The sequence below is a fragment of the Sceloporus undulatus genome, chromosome 1, assembly GCF_019175285.1.
Source record: "Sceloporus undulatus isolate JIND9_A2432 ecotype Alabama chromosome 1, SceUnd_v1.1, whole genome shotgun sequence".
NCBI lineage: Eukaryota > Metazoa > Chordata > Lepidosauria > Squamata > Phrynosomatidae > Sceloporus > Sceloporus undulatus.
In genome coordinates, this window is record NC_056522.1 from 38,094,350 (window position 1) to 38,109,740 (window position 15,391).

A 15,391-nucleotide genomic window follows, 5' to 3' on the forward strand; every position below is an offset into this window, starting at 1 on the left:
GAGTCTTATCCAAAATGCTTGGGATCAGAGGTGCTTTGGATCTGGGTTTTTTTCCTGGGGGGCTGGGGGATTTTGGAATACCTATATTTGCATAGGCATAAATAATGAGATATCTTGGAATTGGGACCCAAGTCTAAACATTAAATTCATTTAGGTTTCCTATACATAGCCTGGACATAATTTTATACATACTTATGTACATAAAATATACAAAAACTATACATTATTTTCAATAATTTTGTGTATGCAATAAAGTTTGTGCACACCGAACCATCAGAAAGCAAAGGTATCACTATCTCAGACACCCATGAAAACGTTTTGGCTTTTGAAATGTTTGGATTTCAGAATTACCAATAAGGGGGAATCAGTTATCTATAACCACATAGAATTATATAACTGCAGTTGCAGTAATTGCAGTTTAAATAGTTGCTATATAACTGCAACTATTTAAACTACAAATGTGTCTGGTACCTGAATCTGTTTCCTTTCCTTTTCCCTCCATGTTCTTTTCTTCTTTTGTATTGTGTCTGGTTAACTCTGAGCCTCCAGGCAAGGACTATATCAATGACTGCGATTTTCTGCATAGCCATAGCAACAATAATATTGTGGCCAAAGACTTAGGAGTAAATAACATTGAATGCAATGGAGCTTGCAACTGAATAAACATGCATAGGCTTTATTTTTTATATTTTTGCATATGCAATTTTGCTCTGTTTCAGCCTAATGAAATAAACAAACTGATTGGTTCTTTATGTAAATATATGGAAGTGTGAATGGGGTGGAACAGGTATTTTTTTTAAAGTATGAAAAAAGACACCGAGAAGCACCAGTGGCCCACAAGACTTCAGTAAAAATTTAAAGAAGGACAGGGCAATCCTCTCCCCATAAATTGTATACTGGAAGAGAAAAATGAGGAAGTTGCACCCAAATTAAGAATTATCTAACCCTCCAATGACATTTTCCTTCACTTTCTAGCATTGCAGCTAGTTAAAGCTTCTGCTGACCATTCAGAAATAGAGTTTACACATTTAATGGGCTGTTAAAGTTACCAAGGAAATGTGAACACAGTAAATATAAGAGATCTAAGTAGGAATGATTTTCAGTATCTAAGTCTCTGTAATGATAGAAATTGGGGACTGGAAAAAAAGTCAATTGGAGGAAGCAAAAGTATAATTTGGAAGGGCTATGCCCTCATTTTATCTCCCCTGCCTTAAGAACTTATTAGTGAGCAAAAACAGTTCAAATGACTAGGGGTGAACTTATGGATTGGTAGGTCAGTTTCAGATTTCAGAGCTGAAGAACAACTTTTTCTCACTTCCTTGCAAAGGAACCATATTCTATAGTGCTTGAGATGTGAGATCAGCTATAGGACAAAAAGTTCTCGAGCTGCGGGAAGTGTTCACAAAAACTAGTGAGGGTAACATGACATTTTGGATAGTAAAGTAGTAGACAGGTTTTTGTTGCTGAATAATGCATCTTATTTTTGTCTAGGCTGCACTTTAGCATGGCTGCTCTGCACTGTGATTACAGCAGAAAAGCTTACAAAGTGTTGTTGCCTTTGATTTGCTTGCCTGTTTTAGGCCTATTTCTCTTCAGGCACATAATTCAGTATCTAGGATTCTCTCTTTTTTAATATGGTCATATATTGGAATGGAATATACATAGGAAGTGAGACAAAACATCATCCCTGGTGATGAGAGTTTTATATCTGACTTTTCTCTTTCCGCTCAAATCTTATATGATGAAAATAAGAGCATCTAACTGATTCAATAAAAGACAGAACTCATTGCTTGCTCAGTTCTTTAAGTCTTGCAAAGTAACACAGAAACTTGAATGGAAGAATGACTAATGGAATATCCCATGAGAGCTCTCCAGTTGAGATGCTTCAGGAGATTAAATGATTTAGCCTACTATCTCAGTACGTTATATATTAAAGGGGCATAAGTTTAATCACCACAATGCTGTTTTTTTCAATGAAATTAGGTTTTAATTAAAATGTACCATTCACAAATCTGTGGTTAAGGGTGTGTTAGCAATTTCACAGGAAAATTTTATTTCCACAGAGTTAGTGTATTTTCAGGCATGATGTCTACAGTTCAGATTGATAAAGCAGCAAGTCTTATTTCTTGGCTGCAGTCAACATTCTGATCAATGTTTGATCCAAGGTATGGGAACTCTTTAAGTGTTCAATTTCTTTATTGTCTAGGTTGAATTTATGTATTTCATCTGTGCACATAGACAAAATACTAATTAGGCCACAAATAAGAATTTTTTAAAAAAATCATCTGAAACAAAGTTCTTTTTGAATGTGGAAGCTCATATGTGGTATTGTGTAGCAAACAGAAAGAGTTTTGATATTGTTAGCAAAATCTCTCAGATCAGGGTGGAAATTTTGCTTGAGGCAAAATCTGGTGCCTATCCTTACATGATCACTGAAAAACTACATTTGAAGGAAATTTGGGGGTACATATTAGGGCATACCATCCAAAGAATTTCAGGAACTATAAACACATTGGTATGCCTGGTAACATTTCTTAGATAGGTATCAAATCTGCCATTCACAAGCTTCAGTGTAAGAAAATAAAACAGAGAAAATATTTCTCACAACCCAGACTGAATTTAAGGCCCATTTCAAATGAGTATAAATTTGGGAAACAGTCAATAGTCTTTATGCAGATCTCCAATAATTTCACTGAATTTGACGTTTTCACACCTCAGTCTTTAGCTGTACAGATCCATTCATCTTTTAAGCATTAATCAAGTTGAAGCGAAGTTACCTGAAACAGTAGCTAGAGAACAAGAGACAACCCTGTAATGACATTGCATCATGGACTCGGCAGGAAGTACAGATTATTTGCATCTGCTGTGCAAGAAGACAGAGTAACAGCATGAGGCATATAGATTATATGCTCTAAATCAGCACATGCTACCTCCAAACAATAAGGTCCATGTGTGCTTCAGTAGATTTGGGGCAATAAAGAACTGCTTCGGTATAAATTAATTAATGCTAGCTGAGGTGGAAACAAAACCATGGAGTTCTTCTACTCTGAAAAATCAAATCTTACCACATTAGCACATATTTTAAAATCAAAAAGCAAAAGAAATTTGAAATAGAAATATATGGAAAAGGACAAGTGCTATCTTAGCCATACTAAATCACTGTGATTTTTTTTTCTGATATGTTTTTCCAGCTCAGATTTTTTTAGGATCCAGTGCCAAGAAAATACTAATTTCAAAGGCATTAAAATGTTGATGCTAAAGAAACATACTGTGGCAACATTATTTAAAAAGCCATTTTGGTGCACTTTATTACCCTCAATGCAACCATCCTGGATATTTTCTGTTGTTGTTGGCTTGGTGTGAAGGACAGTTGAATGCATGACTAGACAGATTAATTCTGAAGCAATTCTGTAAACAACCAGAAAGTGACTATTTGTTTAAATTGTTTAAGAGAGTTAAACATTTGGCCATTTCTGGAAAACAATACATTTCCTTTGGCACTAGGATTTATAGGGGAAAGTACAATTACATTTTTAAAAAAGATCCTTGAAATCCTAATATATACAAAAAAGAGAATTGATACACATAGAGAGTGGTGGAGATTAAACAAATTTGCAATACTGTATTATTTTGCTTATTAAGCAGTAAAATAAATATTAAAATGACATGCCTGACAAGATTTTGAAAACATAACACTAAGGTTCACATTACAACCATAAACACACTTATAAGGTAGTGAAGCCCTACTAAAGACAATGGGATGTGCTCAGCAGGGCTTTCCATGCATAAAATCTCACCATCTGGCTCTAAACCAACTTTAACAACATCTTGTCTCTCTTGTTTGTCTTATGATTAAAGTATTTATTTTTTATTTTGTTTTATTTGTATCCCACTTTTCTTCCAGCAAGGTACCCAAGATGCCAAGAACACAAATTAAAACAAATTACTGCTAACAACCACAGGGCTTCCCATTAAAATACCCTTCTGTCACAATTAATTTAATGTCAATAACCTTTCTAAACAAAAATATCTTTGTCTAGCAATAGAAAGAATGCACAGAGATGAGCAAAACCAAGCACCTCGTGGAGAGGGAGTTTCACAGTCTGGGAGCTGCCACTAAAAAGGCTCTCTCCCATGTACTTACCAAATGTGTGTACATTCACCATGGGACTAAAACACAGACTTCCCCTGAAGACCATAAAACTATGGCAGGCTCATATAGGGTGGCAGGGTCCTTCAGATATTCTGAACCCAAACCATAAAGAATTTTATGGGTTATAACCAAGACATAGGGCCAAAATAGAAGGCCCTAAAGGGGCAGTGCCCCTTTGAGCACCGGATTGGGGCCATGGCAACTGCACACCACAGTCCCAATCCAGCTCTCTGCTGGCTCAAAAAGAGGTGGCAAAATGCTGCTCTGCTTTGAGCCATCAAAGGGGCATCTTTTCTGCCGCTACCACAACTTTGCCCCACTCCTGCGGCATCTGAACGACATGCCACTGGAGCACTGCAATGCTGCCTGCCATCTGGTTTGGTGGGTGGCGTAATACCAGTTTGGGGGCTGCACTGAGGTGTACATCATCTAAGCAGCTTATCTACAAACCGCTCCCAAGCTGGTGCTTCCAAGCCGGCACTGCCGGTGTATTCTGACCCACAGGGAGCCAGTGAGGCAGAGTTGGAGTAAGACACTGGAGGCCAGGATTCAGTTCTGGTTCGACCATGAGACCCACTGAGTGATCTTGGGCAAATCACATTCTTTCAGCCTCAGGGGAAGGCAATGGCAAACTTCCTCTGAACAAATCTTGCCAAGAAAACCCCATGACAGGTGTGTCTTAGGGTCGCCATAAATCAGAAATGACTTGAAGGCACACAACAGCAGCAGCAACAGTAACCAGGACTTTGAATTTTGCTTGGAAACAAGCTAGTAGCCAGTACAGCTGTTGGAACAAGGGAGTAATTTGTTCCCTCTAACTTGCCCAAGTCAGCAGATTGGCCATAGCATTTTGGAATAAATAAGACAGGAAAAGTGTTAAACACAGAACATGGTGCTCAGATAATTTACTCTATAATAATAAACCGGTTGTGCATTAATCTGACTGTCAGAGTCATATGTTTTGAGATTATGACATCTAGAAACCTGAAACATGCCATATATACTAAGGGTGCACATAGAGGTATACGCCTGGGGTCATACCACTTTTAAAACATCTTAATTTAAATGTAATTAAATTAAAATAAGTTCAATAAATAATCATGGCTCCACTCAGACAAGGAAGGTACAACAGGTCAATTCTCATAACTAACTTTGCTTGGAGCTGTTAACCTATCAAACTAAGGTCTATCCAATGTCTGAAATATTGAGTACTTTACTTGAAAAGAGTATAATATTCATGTCATATTCATAAATGTGTACTGGGGTTATATAATACAACATGACTATTACTATGCTCTAAGGCAGAACCAGGACAGCTGGTGTTCACCATGTAGGCATTTTTCCTACCACCATATAGTGGCAGCTGATGGGTAATTGTCTGTCTGAAGTCTGATGTTTGCTTCACCTTTAGACCCATCATCAAAAGGTACTGTAGCCTGCATTCAATACATAATTTTCTATTCCACACAAAGTCCAATCTAATGCTATCTTCAAAGAAATTTAGAATATAAGAAGAGCCATACTAGGTCAGACCAATAGCCTACCTAGTCCAGCATTCCTACATGTATTTACACATACATAGTTTTGTGTTGATAAAGTGAAAATTTTGTAAGATATGATGTTTGTAAAGATAACATTTTATTTTTTTTTTAAAAAAAAACTTTCTTCTTTCTCTGAGCTTGCCCCACTCATACAATCTCCTCATTGTTTTAAAAGGACACAAGTGAATGCAACAGCCAATTTCTACCAAAATGTAGATATCTGGAAGCAGTGGTGTCACCCCTCCTTAAAGTGTCACTTGGTACAGCTCACACTCCCCATACACACCCACTGACACCCCTGTTTTAAGTGAGGTGAGTGACAGAAATGCATGAGGGGAAGTAAAACAAGCACATGCCATCTCATTGTGTGCTTATTCATTGTAAAAAGAGAATGCCTGAAGAAGTTGTATGCACTATGAATTTCCCACTAGTCAGTTTCAATAAAAGATCTCAGGTCTCTCTTCTAGTATTACAGTCAGCCTTTTCCTTATGCAGGGGATCTGTTCCAGACCCACCCACCCACCCACCCACCCCCCCACCCCCCCCCCCCCGCATAAGGGGGAAACTGTGTATGCTCACACCCCATTGAAAACTATGAGGCATGTGCATGTGATGCAGTGTATGAGCAATTTGTAATTTGTACTGCGGCTTGAGCATAAGCTGAAAGCCAAATAAGGGAAGCCCACATATGGTGCGGGCTGACTGTACTTTAGTAGCAACATACCTTTTTATAAGGGAAATGAAAGAAATAAAGAGTGAAATCTCTCATTTTCTCCTTTTCCCAAATTTTACATAACTGTCCATATATATGTCTCTGGTATGTCCTTTCTTCTTTTTAATAAGTTAAACAATTCCTTCATCATTTTTGTTGTTTCTTATTCTGCATTGTTTCCAGCATTATAATACCCCTCTTGATGTGTATATATGTGCATGTATTCTTGGGGTGCAGTGACTGGGGTATAGCCAAACCACACAAACAAAATGTGTTGATACTGTCTTATCTGCTATGGTGCCATCAAATGGAATTCTGGGATTTGCAGTTTTCTGAGATTTTTAGAGTTCCCTGCTACTGTTTAATTTTTTTATTCCTGTTCTAATCATTCCCAATATGAACTTTGCCTCTTTCACAGCAGCTGCACACTGGGTTTAATTTTTAATTAATCTGTTCACCACAATCCCAAAATCTCTTTCTTCACTGGTATCTCAGATCCCATTATCATGGGTAGAAGAAGAATCACACCATCAGACTTTTGCCATGTCTGCAATGAGGTCATAAAATCCATCTAATTCTGGGTTCCTTTTTTCATTAGGTTTTGCAGCCCACATGATAAAAGTACCATGTGTTAGCACTGGTAAAAGCTTTTTCTTTTTGTGGTACAGAAATAAATCATTTCTGATTCTGAAGAGTTATGAGGCAAATCTCCCTAATTACTAAACATAAATCATAGGCATCAAACTAATGTTAATTTTCCTATCATTTACACCAGCATGCACTTCCAATATGCATACACATACACACACTTCAGAAGTTGAAAATAAAATCTGATTTCATTATATTTTTTCTTTATTTTAGATAGTCACAGTTCAAAGCTGTAATACTAGCAAGTAAGTTCTACTCTACTTCTGAGTAAACATGGTTAGGAGAAGACTTGGCTATTCTTCACCTAAAAAGGGTAAACTAAATTTTCTTCATGTTTCCACTGACATGATGTATTATAAGTATAAATGAGCATTAAGGCAATACATAATTTTTTAAATTTTATTTTTAGGATTACATCCCTAAAGCCACAATCCCATAAATTTTTACCTAGAAGTAAACTCCATGGTGTGACCAACTTTCTAGGTAGACAGGGATAGGATTTGCACAGTTCATATATTAATTATGTAAGACGATTGATTAGACTGTGTTCATAGATTAAAGAATTACCTCCAATTAGCCATCGGTTCATTTTCCCCCCCAATTATTTTTTAAATACAAAACCTTGGAAAATCATAACATTTATTAAGACATTATTACTTAAACTACTGAGGAAAAAGTTGGGATATATATGCTAGCTCCATCATTCTTGTCCGCTTTTCTACCCGACATATCTTCTTGATTAGGAATGCTTGAAGGCTGACTCTTTATGGCTCAACTTGAACATATCTGGGAACCTTATTATATTCTAGAAGTCTGCACTAGTGGGGTCCAGATCTTGAGAGAGATTTTTGGGGCATTCAGACCAACAGAATTCCTATCCAGAACCTCCTATCCAATACAGAAAATATGGACCTGAGCTTTCACACAGCAGTGTGTTGAAGCCAAGCCTAATGTGGAGATCCTTTCCTTCCCCCATTTAGGGCAGGATTGGGAAATCCACTCACCCAAAAGTATCCTAATTTGGCAGGGACAGTCCTGATTAATCCTCTGTTGTCCCGCTTTTTCAGGTACTTTCAAAATGCCCCAGTTCTTGTCTCCACCTGCCCCTTTCCCCTTTTCTTATTTCAGTTCTTGAGTTCAAATTGCAAAAGTAGTTTGCACTCATTTAACTCAGCAGGGAGGAGAGGCGATGAAAAAACTGGAGCTTTGTCCTTCCCAGCAGGCAAAAGCAAACTGTTGAAACCTCTCCTAGCTTATGTTTTTTTCCTCATTAATAACTTTTGCCATATTGACCACAATGTGATATTGCATGGCCAGACATATTCTACTTTTCCTCTGTGAAAATGTTGGAGGGCATGAAATCCTTCCAACTCATCCTCTACACAGAGACAGTCCACTCCCTCACATCTTCCAGGGAATATATGGTATAGTTTCCCTCAATTTCATGCTCCCACTTAGCTGCTTTAGGCACAGGAGAACAAATCAGGACTTGTGTTTATTTTCTTGTTAATGAAAATTCTGCCGTGGATCTAAAATGCCCTTGTGTTTTTCGTTAATATTTTCTAAAAAGGAAAAAAAAATCCCTTTACATCTTAGAAGCTATGTGGGTTGTTTTAAATTAAAAATGTTTTTCAAAATGCTTTTGAATGGTCCCCCCCCCCAAAAAAAAACCTTAAAAATATATATGTATGAAGGTTTGCAGCAGGGCAGGGGCTTAAACTTTAAGCAGTAAGGCTTGAACAGATTGTCAGATGGGAATTACGATCTCTCACAGGAGAAACACTTCTTTGAAGATTATTCCTACGCCATGACTCTGGTGTGTTTCAACTGAAAACAAAGAAAGTGTACTTTTGGCTTGGAAATTTTTATTTTTCTATTTTACTCACACATATATTACAGTGGGCCCTTGGTGTCCACTTGGGTTTGGTTTCAGGACCCCACACTGGATAATGCATGGATGTTCAGATCCCATTATATGCAACGGCATAGTAAAATGGCATCCCTTCTATGAATGGTAAAATCAATGTTTGCCATGGACAAAAAGTTCATAGATATGGAGGGTCAACGGCCATTGCCCAGTTAGCAAAAGCTATTGCACTAAAATAATGACGATTTTTCACAAAGGCTGATAACTTCTATTTCCTGTTTTTAAACCATGACTGGTCAAGAAAGGAAAACTACAATCTTCCAAAATTTATCTTGTTAAAAACAAATAGCCAAAACAAGCCAACAAAAGCTAGTTACACTTACCGGTAGAGTTAGTGCAGTAACCGCAGGAGTATTAAATGTTGGATCATTCTGCCTCTCTTGATAGACCACGCGATATCGAGAGATAGGACCATTAGGAGAAGTAGGCTTGGTCCAGTTTAAGAGCACAGAATAAGCACTTACAGCCTGGGCCCAGGGAGCTCTCATGCCCCAAGGTGGCGCTTCTAAGGTTTGTGTTGAAGACCACAAACTATTCACAGAACCTTTGGAATTCTGAGCTCTGACATGATATTCATACCCCGTGAATGGCTGAAGAACATCTGTAGCATCAACAAATTCTAAAGCGCCCTCAGACCAGATGAATACAAGCAGTTTCTTTTGAGTTCCCACAGGACGTCTGAAAGTTATAAGAAAATTAACTGTAAGTAATTTACAAAGGAAGATGTAGTCATCTGATACTGACACTGAAGCACAAACATCAAAATTAGGATAACCTAGTACAGATCAGTGATTATTGAGCACTGCATAGCAGAAAGGACTCTTTGTTGTCATATCATCAGCCTGTTTCCCAACAGTTTGCTTTCTTTTGTGTTTTGGTCAGAAAAGTTTAAAGAAATGATCTTTACAGCTTTCTTTTTGTAACAAGGATTTTTTAAAAGGACTATGAGAGGGCCTGAACAATACCTGTATGTCATTTTTAGTTTGGAATTTTGCTTACTAGTCATATCCTGATGGGAGTAGGACAGAACTCTTTGATGCTCATATTCTAATCAGGAATGGGTGAAAGTCACTTGGGAAAATAAAGGAGAAAAAAATTATATCCCCCCCCAATACCTTCACACCTTAGTCAATACTCCAGTTCCATCTAATGGTTCATGACATGATGTGACACTTTGTATCCAAACTTATAATAATGGATGTCTCATCTCTTTTTTGTGATTTTTGAATTACTTGCATCAATATCCACACATATGTTGTTCAAAAACAATCTTTTGAAAGGGGTCTGGTGTACATATCAGCAATAGCCCAAGATACATGAGGTTTAGTGTGGCACAGTATCTAAGATGCTGTGCTAGGAAGTGAGAAATCTCTGTTCTGAATGTCATCTTTAGCATAAGTTCACAGAGTAAATTTGTCAAATCTTTCTCTCTCTTTCAATCTCATTCAATTCTAGTCAAAATACTCGCACTGAGCTTTAGGGGTATTGCAAAAATCACATTTAAGTAACTGCAAGAAGTACTTACTCAAAAGTTTGCTCTCTGTATGTGCTAAGTATTATTAAGGTAAATGCATGATAGACATTTCCAACCAAGAGCTGCTTAGCTGATGAAGAAGGCAGCCTCCAGTGAAAAATATAGTTGCTCATGAAAAATTGGCAAATTATTTCTAGAAGAAGTTGCAAAATCAATCAATGGCAATAGAAATCAAGTTTGGTATATTATGTAATATGATTAGTGAGGGTTTTATGATGTTGAGAAATGGATGCAGGTACTTTCCCTTCTTTTAACTATGAATCAAGATTCATAGTAAGTTAAACCATGTTTGTCCTGATGCCAACAGCCAAATTAATAAATTACAGTATCTGCCACACAACTGAAAATATGGTGCATTTGCTCGAGACAAATAAGGTTGTTTGCTGGGCAAGTGTCATGACTACTTCATATGAACAATGGACATTTGCTTTCTCAAGTCAGAATCTATATTTTGTAGAATTCAGTAGGAAGAAAATATTGATTATTATCTCTAACTGTTATAAAACATCTGTGAACAGCTCTGGTGACTGATATTTGAGACAATTGGGAGCTGTGTTTATCTTTGTAATTTAAATTGTTGGTAGAATTTGACTTTATATAAAGAGTTCATGCACATGATCACTGTTCTCATAAACATGAGGCGTGCACTACTGGGATTTCCACTGGGCAATAGGTTGACCACTGTGTGAACTAAAGTGTGAAATTGGGCTGGTCCAGCATGACTGATATATTTTTATATGGGCTCAGAAATAAATATAATTAATTAAAAATGCAGAATAAATCTGCATTGCCTCATGGGGGAAGGAAATTCTTTAATAAAACATATTAGTTTTTAAGATTAATTGCTATTAATTTTAATGATGTGTTTTTATGTGTATTTTAAGTATTGATGTATTTATTTTAGTGTACTGTAATCCTGCTTTGATCTATTTGGGAGAGGTGGGATAATACAAATAAATAAATAAATAAATAATATACTGTAAAACAAAATCAGATATTCAGGATCATTTCCTATTGATGGTTTGTATGTATAAAGAAGCCATCATACATAGACAGCCACCCAACTTATTGGGACAGCTGGGTTGCTGCTGGTGCAGGCCCGGATGCACCCCAGCATGCCTTGCTGGTGTGCATGGGCCCACAATTCACCGGCCGGGGAGGTTGAGAGGGACTCCCACCTCCCGCTGGGACTCAATCTCCCCTAGGGCTGTCCCGGTCCTCCAGGGCACCAATTGGCTGGCTGTGCCTGGGGGTGGGGCTCCCTCCCTATATAAGGTCATGTGGCATCCACTCTTGGTGCTATTTTTTGCTTGGCTTTGCCACCCTCCCTCCCTGGGTCTGGGTTTTCTTGTCACAACTTGGGGCGGCAGCATAGGTCATGGATCTGGTAGGCATGGTTTCCAGGGCTACGTAGCAACCCTACCTTTGTTGTCTATTCAATAAAGTTGTGGCCTTTCCTCCACTTTTGAGATCTTTGTCTTTTTGGTGGCTCCCCGCCACAGCAATAACAGCATGATCTATACTAAATCAGTTTAAACACTGCAACTCTCCACTGTTAATTTAATTACATTTTTATATCAAATTGCAGTTTCCTTGGACCATTTGTACAAATTATAATACACATTTTTCAAAATATATACACTACTGTAGGTATTTTTTTTAAAAAAAAATGCTTCATTTTTGTGACACACCTTAAAAATGTATGCATTTTTCATTTTTTTGTGGAATCGGACATTTGTTTTCCAACAGTAAGCCTTTATGTGTACATACAGTGCACCTGCATCATACGCGAACGCACCATATGCGGCTTTCAGCATTCACTGAAAGCCGCTAGGGAGCCTGCAGGAGTGTGTGGGGTACAAGGGGTGGCGCGTCCCATTAAGAATAATGGGGCACATGCCCGTGGCGCGCGTGCGTGCTGTCGCACCACTGTGCCATGCATGAGCCCCATTATTTTTAATGGGGCTTGAGCATATGTGTTTTTTTTACGCGGGGGGGGGGGTCCGGAACGGATACCTGCATAAAAAAGGGTGCACTGTATTTTCCGTACATTCTTTTCTATGCATATGTGTTTGTAAATATTACTGAACACTTCAGAAAATATGAATTTTTAACTGATCCTGATTGGGCCAGGACCACAGCAAATGAAGAAGACTGATGCCATGGTCCCAAATGCACCACGAGCAGAAACAGATTAAATTTCCTCCTGAAAAGTACTGCTCCTGCCACCTCAGTGCAAATTCGGAGCAGCTTCTGGACACTTTGGGAATGTGCATCATCTGAATGCCATGCCACCGAAGCAGCTGGAAGCCGCTTCTTCTGGCCTATCTGTTTTGGGCCATAATAAGTTTCTCATCCATTCTCTTCTGGTTAATAAACCTAGATGTAGTGGAGAAGCAGCCTTATCAGACCTTCTATCCAAATCTTTCAAGTAACCACTGTAACCTGTAAATGTTCCATGATACATTTTGGCATCAAAAAGGCATCTGGAACCTGGGAGGCATAAGCTGTGGCTAGTTTCCTGGGGCACTATCCTGACTTTCCATCTTCTTCAGTACCTTTTTCTGCTCTTCAGTCTCTGCTGCTGTGCACAAATCTCTTGATGTCCCATTTTGCCTTTTGTTGATGAAAAAAATGGAGCCTGCTTTAAACTGCTCCTGCACCCCCTGCCATCAATCCCCTCTTTTCCCCAATTGTCCTCTTGTAGATGACAAGCAAAAGAAGTCATAAAGCTTGACAGGAATGAAAACAGTTCTCCAATCATGCCATTGTAGTCACCATAATAATAGCAATTTTGTTAAAAGTAGGGCAAACAAGTTAGACCTCCCCACACATGGCCAGCAAGTCTTTATAACCAATTACAAAGACAGGATTAATAATGTGGGCATTTCCATACATTCAAGTAGGGATGGAGATTGTGCACTCCCAGCATTCCTGTAGTATCTGCTATGATGGCTAGAGCTCCTGGGAGTTGTAGTTCAAAATCAGCTGGAGTGCTGCATGATTCCCATTCTTGCATTAAAGGACAGTAGTTGTTTGCTGGGGAGCTGTAGCTGGGGAATGTGCCTGTCTGATAGATCTATTTGCAAATATATTTCTTAACAGTCACATTTTTTCCTTGCAGATGTCCGCTTCCACCTTGCACATTACATGAAGTAGGCATATATTTTGTGACTGACATCCTGTTAGTGAGATATGATGGCCTAAGTTCACCTTACACATCAGAGTCCTCACTTTCTGTCACTGTGGAAATCAGAATTCTGTTCCAACTGTACAATGATCAAAATCTCACTGTCTGAAACCCATCTTGTCAGTCTGACAGACCTTCTCCCTCACCCCAACAACCATTTCTGTGTTGGTGTAGGTTCAATAGCAGAGATGCATCTAGCTGTTTTCCTTTAGCTGGACACATAGCAATAATGTCACTCTGAGGATGCTTGTCACAGTGCATCCGGCAAAAGGAAAATAGCCAGATGCATCTCTGCTGCTTCTCCAGCTGTCCAACATAGAAGTGATCCTATTTGGGGGGGAGTGCCTATTTGGGGGAGAGGGTTGCATCCGGAAACACAGTGTAGCTACATGCAGGAGATATCTCTCTCAGTGCAGCATCTCAGCCACAATGTGTAATGAAACAGCCCTGTATTTCTCATCACCCTTGGGACACCATAATGGCACGTGAATACAACTTGCAGCATATTTATTTTTATTTATTTATTTACAGCATTTATACCCCACTCTTCAGTCCTAAAGGCTCTTAGAGTGGTTTACAGATAGTTATTCAGATTGTTCCCTGCCTTCAGGTTTACAATCTAAAAGACACGACACAAAAGGAGAAGGGAATGGTGGTGGAGAAGAGGATCAAGCCCAGTGGTTCTTCTCTCCCTCTGAGGCCTGGACCATGGCAATCATATGATTGTGTACCAGAGTTTCAGCATTTATCAATAACATCTAGCTCCCTGCCTCTGGTGTTGGGAACTAACTGTGCCCGGAGTGCCTGGTCAAAAGGTGCGTCAGTGCTCCCATGCTAGTAAAGTGCAAACTGGCATATGTGTCAGAAGGCTGCCATGTAAAGGTATTTTTTTCTGAATCAGGAAGCAAAGAAAAAGGTCCCTTACTTAAAACACCCTAAGGGCCAAGGTGCACCAGACTGCAAAGCTCAGAACTATGAGATTAAATGAAAGTGTATAATCCTCTATGACTTGTTGGAGAAATTCATATGGTTGAGCGTTTCATTTCTGAAATTTTAGTGGAAATAGTGAGGAGGGGAGCATCTTTCTTGAACTCAAAGATTACCATCATCTCATGAGGCCAGACATTTTAATATTTTAAGAAGTAGATAACATCAAAGTGCAAAATCTGTGTGGCAAAATGTTTTCCACTTGTCAGAAAGTAACTTCACATTTGGACTTCCATCTAGTATACTGTTTTGTGCGTGAAATGTTCTCCCAGTGAGTTATAAAAACATGTCAATTCAAGAAAAGTGAAAAAATGATGATATTTTAAGTGCAGCAAAACTCTTTAATGCTTGGGAGTTTGTCTTGCACTGCACAGCATCTCAATTAGCTACAATAGCTGTTTGTTGGAATCACAAATTAGTGTTCAGTAACATGGAAAATCTGTGATAAACAGCTTCTCGGCACTGATAGATCAAATATGTCACCATCTATGAGCTCTTCCACAAGGAAAGCTGAACAATGCAGTCTGCTTAAAGTGTTTAGATCTTATTACTGTTGAATATTTAATGAAAGAAACGTATGGTTAGGTAAACGGTTCCATCTGTAGTGCTAAAAAGAGAGAATATCATGTATGAATAAACTTCAAGCAGAAGTAGCTGAACAGTCTAATCTTTTCTGTAGGCTGAAGATTTAGCATTCAA

General features: G+C 38.5%; 1 protein-coding gene across 1 annotated transcript in view; it reads right to left on the reverse strand.

The window, feature by feature from the left end:
- Positions 1 to 15,391, reverse strand: part of USH2A (usherin) — a 665,459-nt gene that overhangs the window by 83,528 nt on the left and 566,540 nt on the right. The window contains 1 exon segment of the mRNA XM_042475774.1: positions 9,305 to 9,659. Within this exon segment, the coding sequence (XP_042331708.1) occupies positions 9,305 to 9,659 (355 nt within the window).